At 41.9% G+C, this 19231-nt stretch overlaps 1 protein-coding gene across 1 annotated transcript; it reads right to left on the reverse strand.

Moving 5' to 3' along the window:
• Window positions 1–380: 380 nt before the first annotated feature.
• LOC115175065 (SLIT and NTRK-like protein 2) lies at window positions 381–7023 on the reverse strand. The gene has a single exon (XM_029734231.1). It carries the CDS (start codon window positions 6457–6459, stop codon window positions 3892–3894), a length of 2568 nt encoding a protein of 855 aa, XP_029590091.1. The 5' UTR covers window positions 6460–7023; the 3' UTR covers window positions 381–3891.
• Between the last annotated feature and the right edge of the window lie 12208 nt (window positions 7024–19231).

The raw sequence follows: 19231 nt of genomic DNA on the forward strand, positions 1-19231 counted from the left end.
TTGCATTCTTGGGGGTAAAAAATAGACTTTTCCATGTTGCTGGGAGAAAGGCCTCCATGCACTTCCTGGAAAAATGTCTGGGGCCATAGCAGACATGAATGCTACATTGTGTGAGGGTTATAACCAGTGGGAGAAGGAGCTGATTTGATTCTAGAGGAGCCACTTGCCATGCCTTGTTACACAAACCAATAAAGTCTTCCCTGGGACATTGGCTTACTGTGTAGCCGCTTCACACTTCAAGTGCCAAATAATGACTGCAGTGATAACATTTTATGGCAGGCATTGAACAGGAAAGGCTTATTAATATTGTCTCATGTGGAAAAGTGTTTTAAACTGAGGACATTGAAAACTCAGCATAATATGGGGCTGAGCGGTGGAAGGGTGGTTCAAGATGGTTTCCTTTATTTTGTTGTTTCTCACTCACACATGCATGGAGCAATCTCCACTGAAATAACACACTCATAGATTCACCAGAGCACAATTCAGATATCCTCATTACCCCTCCACAGTTCCACTGAACTCTGTACTACATGTAATCTCATATGAAAGAACAACACAAAAGTGAATGCTAGCTAGCGTAGATTTGGCCCTTCTCATTTATCATATTCAATTGGATGGAATTTTACTTCAATTGCTCTTGTTTTTTTTCTAATAAGATCAATGTGTTGTGTTCCAGAGAAAGTGGACACAAGGTCAGATTTGGCTTGAGTTAACCTTTGGAGAAGTCTGCAGTCTGTCACCATTCCTTTACCACACAGCTGTGGGTTGGCTGCTGTGTGCACTAGGATTGTCCCTCAACCATACAGAAAAATGGGGGAAAGCAGCCCATTGATCTTAGTCATGGCTGTGAGTCCAACAGCCTTCACTGTTCATGCGGTGTGTTTAACAGAGAGGTTGTGGCTGTGTTTTAAACCATTGCCACGTCGGTGTTCATAGATCACGAACAGGGCACACATTTGTACTGTTAGGCAGCAGACTGTACATTGTGCAGAGACTACAAGGTTGTTTATCCTGCGACAGTTGTTCAAGGAATTCTGTCAACATCTAACATGGCCCATCATTAATGTCTAAATGATTAAGCAGCCATGAAACTGGTGCAATATTCGTCAAAGGAAAGAAGTCTCTCTCTCTCTATCTCTCTCTCTCTCTCTCTCTCTGACAAACAGACATATCTCATCTCAGCATATGGCTGATTATTTCAATTAACTGTACTTTGATTTAATCAATATCAAATATTCCTGTAGCACTGTTTACCATATAGGAGCCTAGCATTTATCTGAACATTTCTTAGATAAACTATACAATCTGATAGTTAATGTGGAACAATGCATCTATATTGATCCAAAATATGAAATAGTAATATGTAAAGGTTATAAAATAAAGGTTCATTAAATATGTCACAGACCCTGACCTTGCTATTTGTTTCAAAATATCACTTCATTACTTTGAGAGTGAACTGGTTGTGACTCCGGCCAATCCCGGGGACACTGGTAAGGAGGAACATAGACCTTCCATGCTTACCACAGGTCTCGTGGTCTCCACCATGTCAAAGAGATTCAGTATCATACACAACAAGCATAGGCAACTCTCGTTGGGCCTCATCACAAATAAAAGAGCTAAAAAAGACAGTCCGACCTTTGAATAAACATGAACTTCGACGAGAGTATTTCTGAAGAGGTCTGGGATTGAGGCCCCTAGCAGCAAGCATCTGAAAGCAGTCTCCATTGATTCACTCTAGTTCACCGCTAGTGCCTTAGCATAGCAAGGTCAAGGTTTACATCCCCTTCCTGTCTACAACAGGAACCATATTGTTGGAATTAAATGAAAAAGGGAGAGTGAATCAATTACAATCTGTTGATCAATAAAGATACATAACAACTGCTTCCTTTATAGGATCCATGGATTGAAGGAAATCCTTAATGTCCCAAACAACATAATAGTCACTCAACCTCAAACTGTGAAGCAATTTATAATATTTTATCCTATTTTCTGGTGTGAACTGACCGGAGTGATTGATAGCGTCTGTTGTAAAGCTATTGCATGCCATCGCCAACTCTCCTCCTCCCAGTCCCATGTGTGATATGAGGAGAGGAGGAGTGTGGTGGGGACTGTGGGAGCTAGCTGCCTCATTGGTGTGCAAGACATGTCCAACCCCTCATTCTCCACAGCACCAGTAAACAGCAACACAGAGGCCCATTGTGCCCAGGCAAAAAAATCACTCTGTTTCAGAAGGAATGAACAGAACTCTCACTCAGTCTCACTCACACCAACTCAATGGCCTCTGCTAGTTATCCACAAGCTCAAGCTCACTTACCCACAAGCAGAATATCAGTATTATAAGATAAGACTCACATAATGAACTTTTTCATCGTCGGTGTTGTGTATTGAAAATGTTTAAGCATAAAATCCATGATTCAATCAAATCAGAAGGCCAGTTATTGCTAACGTAAATTCTCAATTTGAGTTGGTTCTCAGTAGACACTTATTTCATTAATTAAGTTGACCAATGTGATTAACAACCTGTGATTAAAAAAACAACATTGTGCACTCTTTACAAAGTCAATGTGAAATCCAACAAATCAAGTGAAAAGTCCCCACACTGTAGAATCCATAGAAAATGCACAAGCTGAAAAAAATCTGCAACATGAACAGTGACACAATAGTAGCTACTTGAAGCAGCCGGAAACAAAGTGAGAGAAAAAACAGCAGAACAATCTGGGCTTGAAGAAGGTATGGGTCTACAGCAGACCTCAAAGCAAATGTCACCTGAAGGGCAGAATATAAACTTGTCTCATTAAAACCACTAAAAACAAGTAATTTTGTGTATGAGGAGCATTGAGAACTAATCATAATTTGGGCCTTTCAAGTAGGCTCCTGGAGAGCTGTAGTTGTTCCTTTTCGAGACAGTTTTTATCACGCTTAATTCAGAATATAGAGATAAATAATCTACACTTTTAGTGGACGCTGCTTCTCTCTAACTTTTGGATGAAAAATAATAAGTGTGAAATTAATGGTATTCCTGTCAGGGCCCTTGGTCGATAAATTCGTCATTCGTGCCAAAAGTACTCAGCAAATTCCTCATCAATATGGATTCCATCAAATAGAGAGATGTTACCGCCCCCAAAGCACCCAACCCCTCATCACATGGGAGCACACACACACAAACTAACACACACAAACTCAAAGACGGACAGTTATAATCTTAATAATGCTCACCTCAAGTTCAGACTTGACAAAGTGCTTCGGTGAAAATGTAATTGCTCTTATGGCACTTATATTGCTCATCTATAGCATACAATGTTATGCAATTCGCTAAATTGTACATCCTGAAAGACACTTAGATATTCAAAACATTATTTACCATACATATCATACCCTCTTCAATTATGTTTAATGTAATGGACAAATCATTAAATCGTACATAAAGATTCTTAAAATACAGCAAATTTCCATTTGCAGAAAGCAAAAATAAAATACTCGGAGTGCAAAGGCACTTCTGGAATAAATGGATCGTCATGTGGACGGAACCTTTACATGTGTTTCACACTCATTATTATATACAGGAATGTAATTTCTCAATTATTCATCTAAAACGGATATTTGTTTCCACAGAGAAAATAAAATATATTATATAAAATGCACACAGCAGTATTATACATAGTTCTTGCGGTCCCTGCTACAGTCTTTATATTTAAAGTATAATAAATATTTTAAACCTCCAATAATATAATAGAACTGTCTGCATAAAGGGCTACGTTGACTCAATACAGCTGGAAAATAAAAAAGATAAAAAGGCTTAGGTTGCTTTGTTTGAGTTGGACTCGTCAATTTGTGGAATACATAGATACATACCGATGTAATACGTGTGATGATAGTAAGTAGGGCCATATCTTACAACTGACTCATTGCAGTTTGTTTTTCCAGAACTTCGAGGTAGTCTGGTTCTGTTTTTAGCTTCCCAGGCAGCAAAGGGTGTTCATTTTTTGATTGTTCAGCATAATAATTTCGTGGAGTCCCATAGAGAACAGTTTTATTCAACCTGTCCTGTTTGTGTCGTCTAGTAGTTTCAAATGGAGGAATGAATTGTCTTTTCGGTAAAGTGCAGAAACTGTAATTCTGATCGCCAGCAGTCGGAAGCTCCTTAACTCTCTCTGCAATGTTTTGATAAAGCAGCTCCGGCTGTCGATTGCCACAAGATTGTTTCTCAGTGAGTTCCACTGTGCTTATGGTATATTGGCTTGGGGGCAAATCCAACTTTTTCGGGTCCATGGTGCTGAAAGTTAGCTCTTTTAGATTCCTATAGTACGCCACCTGCTCGCTATCTTTCTGCATGTAGATGGGGTTCTGACACATCTGGCTAGCGGGGGGAGGGATGTAGTTATACACATGTGTCTCTGTTTTACCTGCAGTGGGCTCTGAGCTATATGAACCATACTGTACCTGGAAAGAGTTTATATCTAAATTATTGGCACTGGCGGGGACGCTATCAATTCCTTTGCGTCGTTTGAGGACGAATACAAAAAGACCAGCCCCGAAGCAGACCGACAGAATGAACACCACGAGCAGTCCCAGTATGAGAACAGACAGGGGCACCTCCGCGTGCATCTCGGGTATCTGCTCTTCTGTTGACGTGATGGTAAACGGGGGAGTGGAGTCGGTGCTGGGACTAACGGTGGGGGCCTTGGTTAGGCCTACTGTGACCTCGTTCGGCTCGGGACAAATTGCGTCATTGCGCAGAGATCTGAGCAGCCGCCCTGCGTGTTTGGAGGGCGAATCACAAGTGATTTCATTTACCACTACGCTGGTACTGGACAGCTCCATCCAGTTTTTAAGGGCAACGATGTCGCATGTGCAATCCCATGGGTTCTCCTGCAGATCAATCTGAATGAATGCGGAGAGCTGGTCGAGCACACCGCGCACCGGCAGGTGGGAGAAGTGATTGTTCCTCAGGTTCAGTCTTGTTAGCATAGTCCCCCAAAAAACATTGTCGGGAAGCGATCTTAGTAGATTGTTGTTCAGGAACAGCAGCTGCAGATTCTGTAATGAGTTAAACGTCTGTGGTAAAATGTCCTTGATGACATTATACTCCAGGTATAAATATTGAAGGCTCTGCAGCCCCACGAATAATGATTGGGATAGACTTTCAATGTAATTGCCATTGAGGTAAAGTCTCCGTAGATTAGCCAGGTTGTCAAAGGCCCCGTCCTGAATAACAGCTATCCTATTATTTCCTAAATGGAGGAGCTCTAGTGTGCTGTATTCGGTTAGGTCTGTTCTATAGATGGTATGTAAGTAATTCCCTGTTAAATGCAATTTCTTTGGATAGGAGGGTTTAGGGGTAAGCTCTGTTATATTATGCAATTTTCTCTCCTGGCAGTTGATATTTAATCCACTGTCTGCGTTCTGGGAGGTACAGACGCATATACTAGGGCAGGTAATGGGAACAGGGGACCTAGTCTGATAAACCATTATAGGCCCCAGCACTTGTTTGTCCTTACCAGACGTTACCCGTTGTGTAGGGCGATTTCTCATTTTAGGGGGACGGGAGGCTCGTGGGGCTTTTGTTGGAGTGACCCCGGGGTGTAGGGTGGGAGAGGGGCCGTCGTATTGGGAATCAGAGGGGGGCAGCATTGCGCGGTGATTAGAATCACCAGCATTACGTCGGGGGCATATATCTTGCCTAATCAATTGCGTAATGTCCTTTCCATGCAGTCTAAAGGGGGTCTCGCACACGATGTCCCCTACAAAGACCGAAATGGTGTCCAGCCAGGCTTTTAAGGGTATCAGATCACAGGTGCAATTCCACGGGTTCTCCTCCAGTTGGATCTCCATAATGCCGCCTATGTGCTCCAGCACACCAGCAAAAGGCAGCATCTTAAGCCGGTTCCCCCTTAGATCCAAATGTGTTAACATAACGAAACGAAATACATTGTTGGGAAGAGACAGCATGAGGTTGTCGTTGAGAATCAGGACTTTGAGTTTATTTAATTTGCCGAATGCACCTGCTTCAATGGCACTGATGTAATTATAATCTGCCTGTAAATACTCCAAACACTCTAAACCAGCAAAGGTGTCTTCCTTGATTATCTCCAAGTTATTGTTGTTGAGATGAAGTCGTTTTAAAAACCTCAGTCCAGTAAAAGCCCCAGTCTGTATCTCCTGTAACCCGTTGTTTCCCAGATGAAGGGATGTGACATTACCATAATTAATAAACTCGTTCGGATTCAGTCTCGAAAGAAAGTTTCCATTGAGAAAGAGTTGGCAGATTTTGTTCGGTGGAGGCTGAAATAGACTCACCGTTGTAAATCCTTTGTTTTCGCAGTTAATGCTCAATATATTCTCCTTTTCCTCACAGGAGCAGCGGTTCTTACAAATTTCTTTCGATGTTTTGCGGCTCTCTGTCTTTGATGCGAAACTGGTCACAGTTAAAACGCTGAGCAACAAAACGCTGTTCAGCATTTTTACAACAATGTTGCTGAATTATCCAGCATCAACTTTGTATGAGCCTTGAAGCTGGGAATTTCAGTAGGGACATGTAACCCAAATTAACACAACATTAGTGTACAAATGGTACCAGGGCGCACGGACGCGCAGGTCTCTCCATTGATCTTCGTTACAACCCAAAAGGCAAATTAAACAAGGAATCATTCATCGGATACGTTCTGAGCCAGGCTTGAGTGGGCACATTGTCTGTTAGTCAGGGGATAGCTTCGCAATGTAGCCTACCGCAATCCCCGGTGTTACCCACGACCATTCATGCAGCAGTTTCAAGCATTTCCGTAGCAGCACAATCAGAAACAGTGAGATAGATACTCACTCAGCGACAGAGATTGTACAGTCTCTGCTCGCCTTGATCCCACGAAATTCCATTCTTCATTAAGTACAATTTCGTTTTCTACAAAAAATAAAATGTATGTAGCATATCACTTGGAGTTTTCCTTCACTTTCTCGATGAAAACACTGGGAGATCCAACTCTGAGAGAAACTGGATACTGAGGAATAACGGGTTGAAGCATCCTCTGCTTGTGCATCCGCACCCAATGAGAGGGCTATCTATGCCTTAGAATTTCTGCTCTACGTCCTCCCACATTCAAGGCATTCAGCCCTACGTCACTAGCATCGACAACATTTCATACTTGTTTAGAAAAGTTTTCCATTCTTCTCATAGTAATTGTAAAAATAGCATTATTTTTCAGGCTAATACTACTGGTACCTTGACTACTAATGAAAATAGCAGTAGTAGGATAGTTTATAATAAACACCATGCTAATTTTATAATAATAAACACATTGCCACGGGGTAATATAAATTCAATTGGAATACGACATTAATGGGAACTTCAGAAAAGTAGTGTACTACAATTAATTTCATTTTATTTCCCCTACAAAATGCATGAGAAAATATATGAAATATGAATCTTCAATACAACCTTCATTTGTATTATTATTTAGAATTATTTAGAAACCAAGCTCAGTATTGTAAGTGGATTCTTGTTTTTTGCACACCACTAGGAGGTGGAATAAGCACCTCTAATCAAATCAAATCAAATGTATTTATATAGCCCTTCTTACATCAGCTGATATCACAAAGTGCTGTACAGAAACCCAGCCTAAAACCCCAAACAGCAAGCAATGCAGGTGTAAAAGCACGGTGGCTAGGGAAAACTCCCTATAAAGGCCAAAACCAAGGAAGAAACCTAGAGAGGAACCAGGCTATGAGGGGTGGCCAGTCCTCTTCTGGCTGTGCCGGGTGGAGATTATAACAGCACATGACCTAGATGTTCAAATGTTCATAAATGACCAGCATTGTCAAATAATAATAATCATAGTAGTTGTCGAGGGTGCAACAAGTCAGTAACACAAGAGTAAGTGTCAGTTGGCTTTTTCATAGCCGATCTTTGAGAGTATCTCTACCGCTCCTGCTGTCTCTAGAGAGTTGAAAACAGCAGGTCTGGGACAGGTAGCACATCCGGTGAATAGGTCAGGGTTCCAGCAGGTCTGGGACAACAGGTCTGGGACAGGTAGCACGTTCGGTGAACAGGTCAGGGTTCCATAGCTGGAGCCAGAACAGTTGGAACTGTAGCAGCAGCACGGCCAGGTGAACTGGGGACAGCAAGGAGTCATCAAGCCAGGTAGTCCTGAGGCATGGTCCTAGGGCTCAGGTCCTCCGAGAGAGAGAGAGAGAGAAAGAAAGAAAGAAAGAAAGAAAGAAAGAAAGAAAGAGAAAGAGAGAATTAGAGAGAGCATATTTAAATTCACACAGGACACCGGAAAAGACGAGAAATACTCCAAATGTGACAGACTGACCCTAGCCCCCCGACACATAAACTACTGCAGCATAAATACTGGAGGCTGAGACAGGAGGGGTCAGGAGACACTGTGCCCCCATCCGATGAGGTAGGATATAACCCCACCCACTTTGCCAAAGCACAGCCTCCACACCACTGGAGGGATAAATCCAACCACCAACATACCATCCCAGGACAAGGCCGAGTATAGCCCACAAAGATCTCCGCCACGGCACAGCCCAAGGGGGGGCGCCAACCCAGACAGGAAGACCACGTTTGAATAGGGCTTCAATACACACACATATACACGCCCAATTCAAAAGTGTGTTTTCTATATAGTGACTGTGATAAAGTAACCTAAAGTAGCAGGCATAGAACGAGCCTGAGCAAACGGATGTTAGGTTGAAAATACTGTATCCCTAAACCGGATGTTAGTATAGGCTAGTGATGAACTAATGTGTCTCATGGCCAAGGGGTGTTACAGGAAGCAACATTTCCTTTCATAGGATACCCGGAGGCAATGTAGTTATTATCCATCGGTTGAACCTTATTGGGGCATGAGATCCCTCCGAGCACTTACCAAAACACAAAACAATGGCGGACAATTTCTCTCCGCTTGGATCTAAAACTTCACTTTGACAAACCTAAAACCAGTAGTAACCACCAACTTCAATGACAGTTATCTTAAAATTAAAAGAAATTTCTAATATTCCCGGACCCCAATAAGATTGTTGCTGAGGAGGGCTTGTTAGCTAGTCACCTCAGCCGTTTTTTTTATAAAACAGGTCAGCGAGCAACACTAGCTAGCTAACGTTAGCTAGACTGTGTCTCATGGGCACATATACTAGACATGTCACATAGGCTTCAGATGCCAGCTGGTTAGATATGATTCCACCATGGGCAACAACAACAACTGGCTACTAGTTCGTTTTCACCAAAATATGTTCAACTCATGGATAGTTTATCCAGTGATCACTCCATTTAGAAGTATAGCTACTGACTGACATGTAGATAGCTAGCATGCTGGCTAACACTGGCCAGGCAGTAGGCAACTAGCTAGCTAACAGTTAGCCAAACTCAGGAGCTACTGGTTAGACATGATAACACCATGGGCAACAATAACTGGCAATATGTTTGTTTTTAGACAAATATGTTCAACTAATAGTAAGTTTATACACTGACCACTGTATTTAGGATGCTAGCTAAATTACTGAAATGTAGCTAACTAGCTCACTGGCCAGCCAGTAGCCATTAATTGGCAACAAATTGTGGATTTCCTATTCCTTGGGTCAACTTGCTTATATTAATCAACAGACAGTTTATGGAAAGGTAAAAGCCCACCTGTGTGACCTCACACACCCAAGAAAGCTCAACCAATCACCCAACATAACTCATGAATATCAATGACTTTCCTACAAAAGGACATTTTGTTTACAGGAAGGAGCTTGACAAAAGTCTTTAGGGTGAATTCAAGGGATGGTAGGCAGTTGACTTGGTTATATAGACTACAGATTGATTCACAAAAATAAGAAAAGCAAGAATAAAATCAGCACAGAACAAAATGTCCATACAATGAATCAATTAAAAATAATACAGAGCTCTTATACAGTAGACCTAAGTTCTCAAAATATCAAAGGGAGAAACTAAACTCCTGAGCCAAATTTGTTCACCCTGCCACCCAGGACAGCTTTTCTCGTTTTCTTAAGCCCTTACGAAAAAACATTGCAGTCAGAGTGCAATGTAATTAGACTGCAGTATAACTGCAGTATGCTGCAAAACCTGCGTCCAAAATAACTGTTTTTTTACTGCAGTCATTTAGCAGTGTAACTGCAGTTAGAGTGCAGCATAACTGCAGTTCAACTGCAGTACACTGCAGTTATTCTGCAGTTACTGTGTCCAAAATACCATAGTCGACGGCAGTTACTGAACATTTACTGCAGTTTCAAAACGGCAATATGTTTTTGTAAGGGCAACCTTACGTTCTGCGCGTCTGTTACTGGATATGAGTAGGCACCCAATCTTATAGGATCAGGAAGTGCACGTCGGACGTGTGGGAACAATGAATGAGCATGCGATTAACATTTCTAAAGTGAGTTATTCATGACCTGTAGGTCTTATGGTAAACAAAAATCATAATCATTAGCTGACCGTGTAAACTATTTAACCAAACGCTTGCATGAGAGCAATAATTGCCATTGCTGAAATAGGCCTAATCAAACAAACACAGAAGCAAGGTGAATAAAATTCACAAAAGTCCAAACACCATAAAGACTAAATGACTTTGACATTACTTTGATATTAATGTTCTAATTACTGAGGTAAACCTACAACAAAATAGCTAGCGTTTAGGTATACATTCAATAATGTAATGGCGGGGGAATAAGGGGAATATTAATTTGTGAAATGCAGACTGTGCTAGGCTGGCTTGCATCATCACAGTCAGCGACCATGATGTTTACTCTGTCTAGATTATGGACTCATATCCATTTAAAAGTTTTTCATGTTTCTGCACATTGTTTGAGATTACACTATTTAAAATTCTTTCTGATCCATAACTTAAGATGATAATCATGTCATAAACGCAATAAATCATAGTCTGATAGAATAATACAAAGTACAATAACAATAACTTCCAAATAGATTAAGATGGATTTGTACATATTTGTGAGGGCACAGCTCAAATTCATTACAGGGCACAGAGGGGAATGATTACCAAATGCACCACTGCAAGAGTGGGCTTTGTGTTTTAACTATGTGTTTGCATAAAGCAATGTGGTCATAAAAATACATGATAGCCAACGATAGACAGAAATGTGGTAGGCCCTACGTGGCATTGTGCCTTTTGGCATTTTGCCCCAAAGTTACACACAGCACAACTAAGCGTTCAAAAGCTTTCAGTTGTAGCCAGCTCTATCACACAACATTTGACCAGAACGTGATGGAGAACTGACTTTGGATGGGGTAATGGTAAACTCTGGAGGGAAACGTTTGCTTCCTATAGTCTCTAATGAACAGGATGTATCCTATTAGCTGATAAGGTATTTGAACAGCCCACACATAACAAGATAGGAAATAACAGAAGTATTATCTTTGGACTGTTGACACAGGATAGATAAAGTGTCACGTATGACACAGCGAGAGATAAGAAATATACAGCACATGCAACCATGTAAGTCTTTATTTAGGACACATGTGGCATGGATCTGTGGCTCTTTGTAACCCATTAAAGGACTCCTTCTTTAATCCATCTGTGAGGTCAGGTCTTTGTCATTGTAAATAAAGTTGAAGTCAGAAGTTTACAAACACTTAGGTTGGAGTCATTAAAACTCGTTTTTCAACCACTCCATAAATTTCCTGTTAACAAACTATAGGTTTGGCAAGTCGGTTAGGACATCTACTTTGTGCATGACAAGTAATTTTTCCAACAATTGTTTACAGAAAGATTATTTAACTTATCACTGTATCACAATTCCAGTGGGTCAGAAGTTCACATACACTAAGATGACTGTGCCTTTTAAACAGTTTGGAAAATTCCAGAAAATGATGTCATGGCTTTAGAAGCTTCTGATAGGCTAATTGACATCATTTGAGTCAATTGGAACTTCTGACCCATTGGGAATGTGATAAAAGAAACAAAAGCTGAAATAAATCATTCTCTCTAGTAGTATTCTAACATTTCACATTCTTAAAAGAAGTGGTGATCCTAACTGACCTAAATCAGGGAATTTTTACTTGGATTAAATGTCAGGAATTGTGAAAAACTGAGTTTAAATGTATTTGGCTAAGGTGTATGTACAGTTGAAGTCGGAAGTTTACATACACCTTAGCCAACTACATTTAAACTCCGTTTTTCACAATTCCTGACATTTAATCCAAGTAAAAATCCCCTATCTTAGGTCAGTTAGGATCACCACTTTATTTTAAGAATGTGAAATGTCAGAATAATAGTAGAGAGAAGGATTTATTTCAGCTTTTATTTATTTCCTCACATTCCCAGTGGATCAGAAGTTTACATACACTCAATTCGTATTTGGTAGCATTGCCCATTCCTCCTGACAGAGCTGGTGTAGCTGAGTCAGGTTTGTAGGCCTCCTTGCTCGCACACACTTTTTCAGTTCCGCCCACAAATTGTCTGTAGAATTGAGGTCAGGGCTTAGGAATGGCCACTCCAATACCTTGACTTTGTTGTCCTTAAGCCATTTTGCCACAACTTTGGAAGTATGCTTGGGGTCATTGTCCATTTGGAAGACCCATTTGCAACCAAGCTTTAACTTTCTGACTGATGTCTTGAGATGTTGCTTCAATATATACACATCATTTTCCTTTCTCATGATGCCATATATTTTGTGAAGTGCACCAGTCCCTCCTGCAGCAAAGCACCCCCACAACATGATGCTTCCACCCCTGTGCTTCACAGTTGGGATGGTGCTCTTCGGCTTGCAAGCTTCCCCCTTTTTCCTCCAAACATAACGACGGTCATTATGGACAAACAGTTCTATTTTTGTTTCATCAGACCAGAGGACATTTCTCCAAAAAGTATGATCTTTGTCCCCATGTGCAGTTGCAAACCGTAGTCTGGATTTTTTATGGCGGTTGTGGAGCAGTGGCTTCTTCCTTGCTGAGCAGCCTTTCAGGTTACGTCAATACAGGACTCGTTTTACTGTGGATATAGATACTTTTGTACCTGTTTCCACCTGCATCTTCACAAGGTCCTTTGCTGTTGTTCTGGGATTGATTTGCACATTTCGTACCAAAGTACGTTTATCTCTAGGAGACAGAACGAGTCTCCTTCCTGAGCGGTATGACGGCTGCGTGGTCCCATGGTGTTTATACTTGCGTACTATTGTTTGTAAAGATGAACGTGGTATCTTCAGGCATTTGGAAATTGCTCCCAAGGATGAACCAGACTTGTGGAGATCTAAAAAAAAATTCTGAGGTCTTGGCTGATTTCTTTTGATTTTCCCATGATGTCAAGCAAAGAGGCACTGAGTTGGAAGGTAGGCCTTGAAATACATCCACAGGTACACATCCAATTGACTCAAATAATGTCAATTAGCCCATCAGAAGCTTCTAAAGCCATGACATCATTTTCTGGAATTTTCCAAGCTGTTTAAAGGCACAGTCAACTTAGTGTATGTAAACTTCTGACCCACTGGAATTGTGATACAGTGAATTATAAGAGAAATAATCTGTCTGTAAACAATTGTTGTAAAAATTACTTGTGTCATGCACAAAGTAGATGTCCTTACCGACTTGCCAAAACTATAGTTTGTTAACAAGAAATTTGTGGAGTGGTTGAAAAACGAGTTTTAATGACTCCAACCTAAGTGTATGTAAACTTCCAACTTCAACTGTATGTGCACAAATATATACAGATGTATGCATATTCAGTGTATATTTACACTATAAACAGAAATGCAAGGGGGGGAGGGGAATAATGTCCATTGCTCGTGTTTCTTGGCCCAAGCAAGTCTCTTCTTCTTATTGGTGTCCTTTAATAGTGGTTTCTTTGCAGCAATTTGACCATGAAGCCGGATTCACACAGTCTCCTCTGAACAGTTTCTATTTGTCGTGCTCAAGCTCTGATTTCTAAGTGAAGAAATTAGCTATAAGTGTTTTCACACGTGAGCACTGGGTGTAGGTAATCGGTAAATGAGTGTGGCATTTTGAATGACAGTGTTTTCCAAACGAAACACAAGACCTGTTAGTTTTGAATGTTGTGTCTAATGTGGAGAACTGTGTTTAGTGTTTTGCAAAACGTGTGTTTTACAATTGCAAACTGAGTGTAAAGCAGATAATGTGCTTGCAGACTTGGTCTGAAGATTAGGTGCATTAGTTAATGGTTTCACTGAGTGTGCCTCTTGTGTGTAAGTGATTGTAAAACACTGTAAATCAAGCATTTCTGCAGATAAGACCGGTCTATCACAATACTCCTAACATGCCATTTACCACAATCTGTATAGCTGTGTCTCTCTAAAGATTTTCTACATATTTGTTGTCAGAAATCCTGCTATCAAAACCCTATCCTTGTCTCAAGAAGGACAACATCGATGAGCAGTCAAAGCAGTTCAACCAGAAAGAACCTAGTCTCTCTCTCTCTCTGCTACTTCTCTTTTATTATCCCATCACTGGGCAGGAGCATGTATTTTCCTACAGATTCACTCCCATCCTGAGACAATGTGCTCCTCACACATAACTTCTATGGTCCTGTCGAGTCACACAGTGATTAATTGTGTTACAGAAGCATGCAGAAGTGCTGACCTGAACACAAGTTGCTATGAACGATTTCCTGTTGACTGCTAGAGGCAGTGAGTGATGGATTGAGGGCTTGGACACATCAATCTGTTACCCCGGAGTCAGGTGTTGCCACCTTTGTGTATCTCTGCTGTTCCACTTTTCCTTCTTTTCTTTACAGGCTATGTCCCTGAGAGGTCTGTCTCTCTGTCTTTTTTCTTAAGTGCAACCAATTTCTTTTATGGTGACTAAGCAGGTCAGAGAACAAGAGTGTCCAGAACAGACAACATTCACTCTGGACTCAATTGTTGTTGTTTTGTATTTCTTTATGTATTTGCCTTAGTGTTTTTTGGCTTACACATAATGGTGAAGCAAAGACAAAATTCATTTTCACATGATTTTAATCTCATTCCAAAACTGCATTTTGTCTCGCTTATGTGCTTGATGAAAACTGTGGTATGAAAGAGTGATATGAAAAATTCTGTAAAATGAAGCACCAGTGTTCCCTCACCAGTAATTTTTTTTATTCAAATTCAAACACATAAGAAAAAAATTATTATAGGGTTCTCTACATAGACAGGAGAGCTGGAGAGAGAGATAGAGGGAGCGAGAGAGTGAGTGAGAGAGACAGAGGAAGAGAGAGAGGGGGGAAGGAAAGAGGGAAAAGGAAAGAAGGAAAAGGGAAGAGGGAGAGAGAGAAAGAGAGAGAGAGGGAGATAGAAAGAGATGTTACTTAATTCTAGAACACCAGGTTTTTGTTCTCACCCTTTCCAGGGGCTCAGCAGAATCTAATATAACTATCTCCTGAGAGAAATCTCACCACCTGAACTGGAAAATCATTATGATAAATTAATTTAGCAGAAGGAATTGTTTGAGATAGATTAGGTGTCCATTTGATTGAGAAGTAGAGTAATAATGTCCCCTTCAATTTCAGAGGCCACAAGATAATCACTTCTTTATTTGCTGTCTCCCTGTTTTCAATCTGCAGTAGTTTACTGTTTCTATAAAACTCACTATCAAGACCAATGATCTTTGTCCTACTTTGCCACAACTCTTAAGTGTCAGTACAGTAGCTGCAGCAATAGTGGGTGACATTGAAAATGGATCATTGAGGTTAATTCATGAAACTACAGCACACTTGTTGTGTAGTGGGAGGAAGAAAGAAGATAACATAATTAGCTAATGATTTATTTATTTGTAATCCATTTGAACAAGGATCCTGAAACGACAGACAGTATTGTTGTTTGTTGATGAATTTGTAATGACAGTCAGCCCTGGATATCCAGTATCTAGCACAACCTATGGATTTCCAGGGCTGAGGGAGAATGCAACCAGAGCCTCCAACAGTACTCTGGTGTGTGAAAGAGTGCCAGACAACGGCTCTTACCCTGCATGTGTGAGGGTACCAGACAGTGGCTCTATCCCCTGCAGTTTGTGTATAGGCGTGAGTCTTTGTGACCACAGATCGTTCCATAGGAAAGCAAATGGAGACAGAAAAGATCCCAATCAGACAGGGCTTGGTATGGAGTGTGTCAGACCCACTGCTCTCTGGTCTCCGGGGACATGATGCACACACAAGTTTAAGCAGGGACAAGTCTGTGTGTCTGTACACACAAATCGAAACAGCAATGTGCAGCCTTTAGCTAGACAGCTCAAAACCCTGGATTCTTTCTGTCGGCCTAAGAAATGTCCTCCTACTGCTCCCCGGCCTTCATCCCGCTGGTTTTGGTAATTTGAAGATCAGTTCTTATATAATCATAGCCCTATTTTCCAGGTTTTTAACCTGTTTGGGATAGGGGGCAGTATTTTCATAAAAAACGTACCCGATCTAATCTGGTTACTACTCCTGCCCAGAAACTAGAATATGCATATAATTAGTAGATTTGGATAGAAAACACTCTGACGTTTCTAAAACTGTTTGAATGGTGTCTGTGAGTATAACAGAAGTCATATGGCAGGCCAAAACCTGAGAAGATTCTATACAGGAAGTGCCCTGTCTGACAATTTGTTCTCCTTCTAGGGCATCTCTATCAAAAAAACAGCATTTCTGCTGTAACGTGACATTTTCTAAGGTTTCCATTGGCTCTCAGAAGGCGCCAGAAAGTGGAATGACGTCTCTGCAGTCTCTGGGCGAAAACAAGCAGGAGTTTTTGTGAGTGGTCAGGCAGGGAACAATGACACTGGAGTGCGCATGCACGAGACGACTCCATGTTTTTCTTTCAGTCTATGAATGAATATAACGTCGCCCGGTTGGAATATTATCGCTATTTTACGAGAAAAATAGCATAAAAATAGATTTTAAACAGCGTTTGACATGCTTCGAAGTACGGTAATGGAATATTTTGAATTTTTTGGTCATGAAATGCGCACGCGCGTCACCCTTCGGATACTGACATGAACGCACGAAAAAAACGGAGCTATTTGGATATAACTATGGATTATTTCGAACCAAAACATAATTTGTTGTTGAAGTAGAAGTCCTGGGAGTGCATTCTGATGAAGAACAGCAAAGGTAATAACATTTTTCTTATAGTAAATCTGAGTTTGGTGAGCACCAAACTTGGTGGGTGTCAAATTAGCTAGCCTGTGATGGCCGAGCTATTTACTCAGAATATTGCAAAATGTGCTTTCGCCGAAAAGCTATTTTAAAATCTGACACCGCGATTGCATAAAGGAGTTCTGTATCTATAATTCTTAAAATAATTGATATGTTTTTTGTAAACGTTTATTGTGAGTAATTTAGTAAATTCACCGGAAGTTTGCGGTGGGAATGCTAGTCACATGCTAGTCACATGCTAATGTAAAAAGCTGTTTTTTGATATAAATATGAACTTGATTGAACAAAACATGCATGTATTGTATAACATAATGTCCTAGGAGTGTCATCTGATGAAGATCATCAAAGGTTAGTGCTGCATTTAGCTGTGGTTTCTGTTTTTGTGACATTATATGCTAGCTTGAAAAATGGGTGTGTGATTATTTTTGGCAGGGTACTCTCCTGACATAATCTAATGTTTTGCTTTCGTGGTAAAGCCTTTTTGAAATCGGACAATGTGGTTAGATTAACGAGAGTCTTATCTTTCAAATGGTGTAAAATAGTCCTGTTTGAGAACTTTGAATTATGACATTTTGTGGTTTTAAATTTGCCGCTCTGATTTGTCACTGGCCGAATGTACCCCTGTCTCAGAGATTCTCCATAGCCAACGTCTCCTCCTGTGACAATGGGTACACATGACTCCTGGGAAGTACAGCGTTCTCCTGGAGGTTGATCACGCAATCCCCTCGTCGATGAGGAGGTAATTTAGTCGCCCTCTTCTTACAGAAAGCGATAGCCAAATCGCCATATTCTGAGGGAATGCGCACGTTGGAAACCTGGTCTGGACTCTCCACCGACGTAGCACCGATGGAAACTCCTACACACCTACCTGAAAACTCCTCTGACCACCCCGTGAGAGCCCCCTGTTTCCATGAAATACTGAGATTGTGTTTTGCCAGCCAAGGAACCCCCAGCACCACCGGAAACACAGGTGAATCAATAAGGAAGAGACTAATCCGCTCCCTATGATCCCCCTGCGTTACCATGTCCAGTGGAACCGTGGCCTCCCTGACCAGCCCTGACCCTAACGATTGGCTATCTAAGGAGTGCACGGAGAAGGGAGGATCTATCGGCACCAACGGAACCCCCAACCTATGGGCGAGTCCGCGATCCATAAAGTTCCCAGCTGTGCCTGAATCGACTAGTGCCTTATGCTGGAGAGAGGGAGAAAACACAGGAAAATAAATTAATAAAAACATGTGACCAACAAGGGGCTCTGGGTGAGTTTGGTACTGACTCACCTGGGGTGACCGAGAAGTGTTCTGCCTGCCCTCTCGACTCCCAGACGAGCTCCCCCAGCACCGGTCGGAAGTGTGCCCTCTCCGACCACAGCTGGTACAGGAAGAGCCTCCTCCTCCGGTCCCCCTCGATGCTGCCCCCCCATCTCCATCGGAACGGGAACAAGAGGTCCAGGAGATGGAGTTGACAGGACCCTTTCTGAATGCCCGCGGGCAGCTAGCAGGTTGTCCAAACGAATCGACATGTCTATAAGTTCATCAAGGGAGAGAGTGGTGTCCCGACAAGCTAGCTTCCTGCGGACGTCCTCCTGGAGGCTGCACCGGTAGTGGTCCATCAGGGCCCTGTCATTCCACCCCGCACCAGCAGCCAAGGTCCGGAACTCCAGTGCAAAGTCCTGCGCACTCCTCGTCTCCTGCCTAATCGTCTCCTATTCGTCTCCTACCCGTCAGGCAGAAGACGAGGATGCTCACACTCTCTTCACCCGAGGGAGCTGGACGAACGGTAGCCAGGTATAGCTCGAGCTGGAGCAAAAAACCCTGGCACCCAGCAGCCGCTCCATCGTACTCCCTCGGGGGTGCGAGACGAATTGTGCTGGAGCCGGACGCCGTGTTGGTGGTGTTGTTGAAGGCAGAGCTGAAGGGGAGGTAGGGAGACCACTCCTCTCCCATCGCTCCATTCGCTCCATCATCTGGTCTATCGCAGACCCGATACGATGGAGGATGGACGTATGATGGAGGACACGCTCCTCCATAGATGGAAGAGGGGTGGCCGCTGCTCCTGCTGATTCCATCATGGTGCGGGCTTCTGTAACGCGTCGGCGCAGGAATCAGGTGCAAAGAGCAGAGAGTAGGATGAATGCAATTTAATACAGGACT

This window comes from Salmo trutta, chromosome 3 (genome assembly GCF_901001165.1).
Source record: "Salmo trutta chromosome 3, fSalTru1.1, whole genome shotgun sequence".
NCBI lineage: Eukaryota > Metazoa > Chordata > Actinopteri > Salmoniformes > Salmonidae > Salmo > Salmo trutta.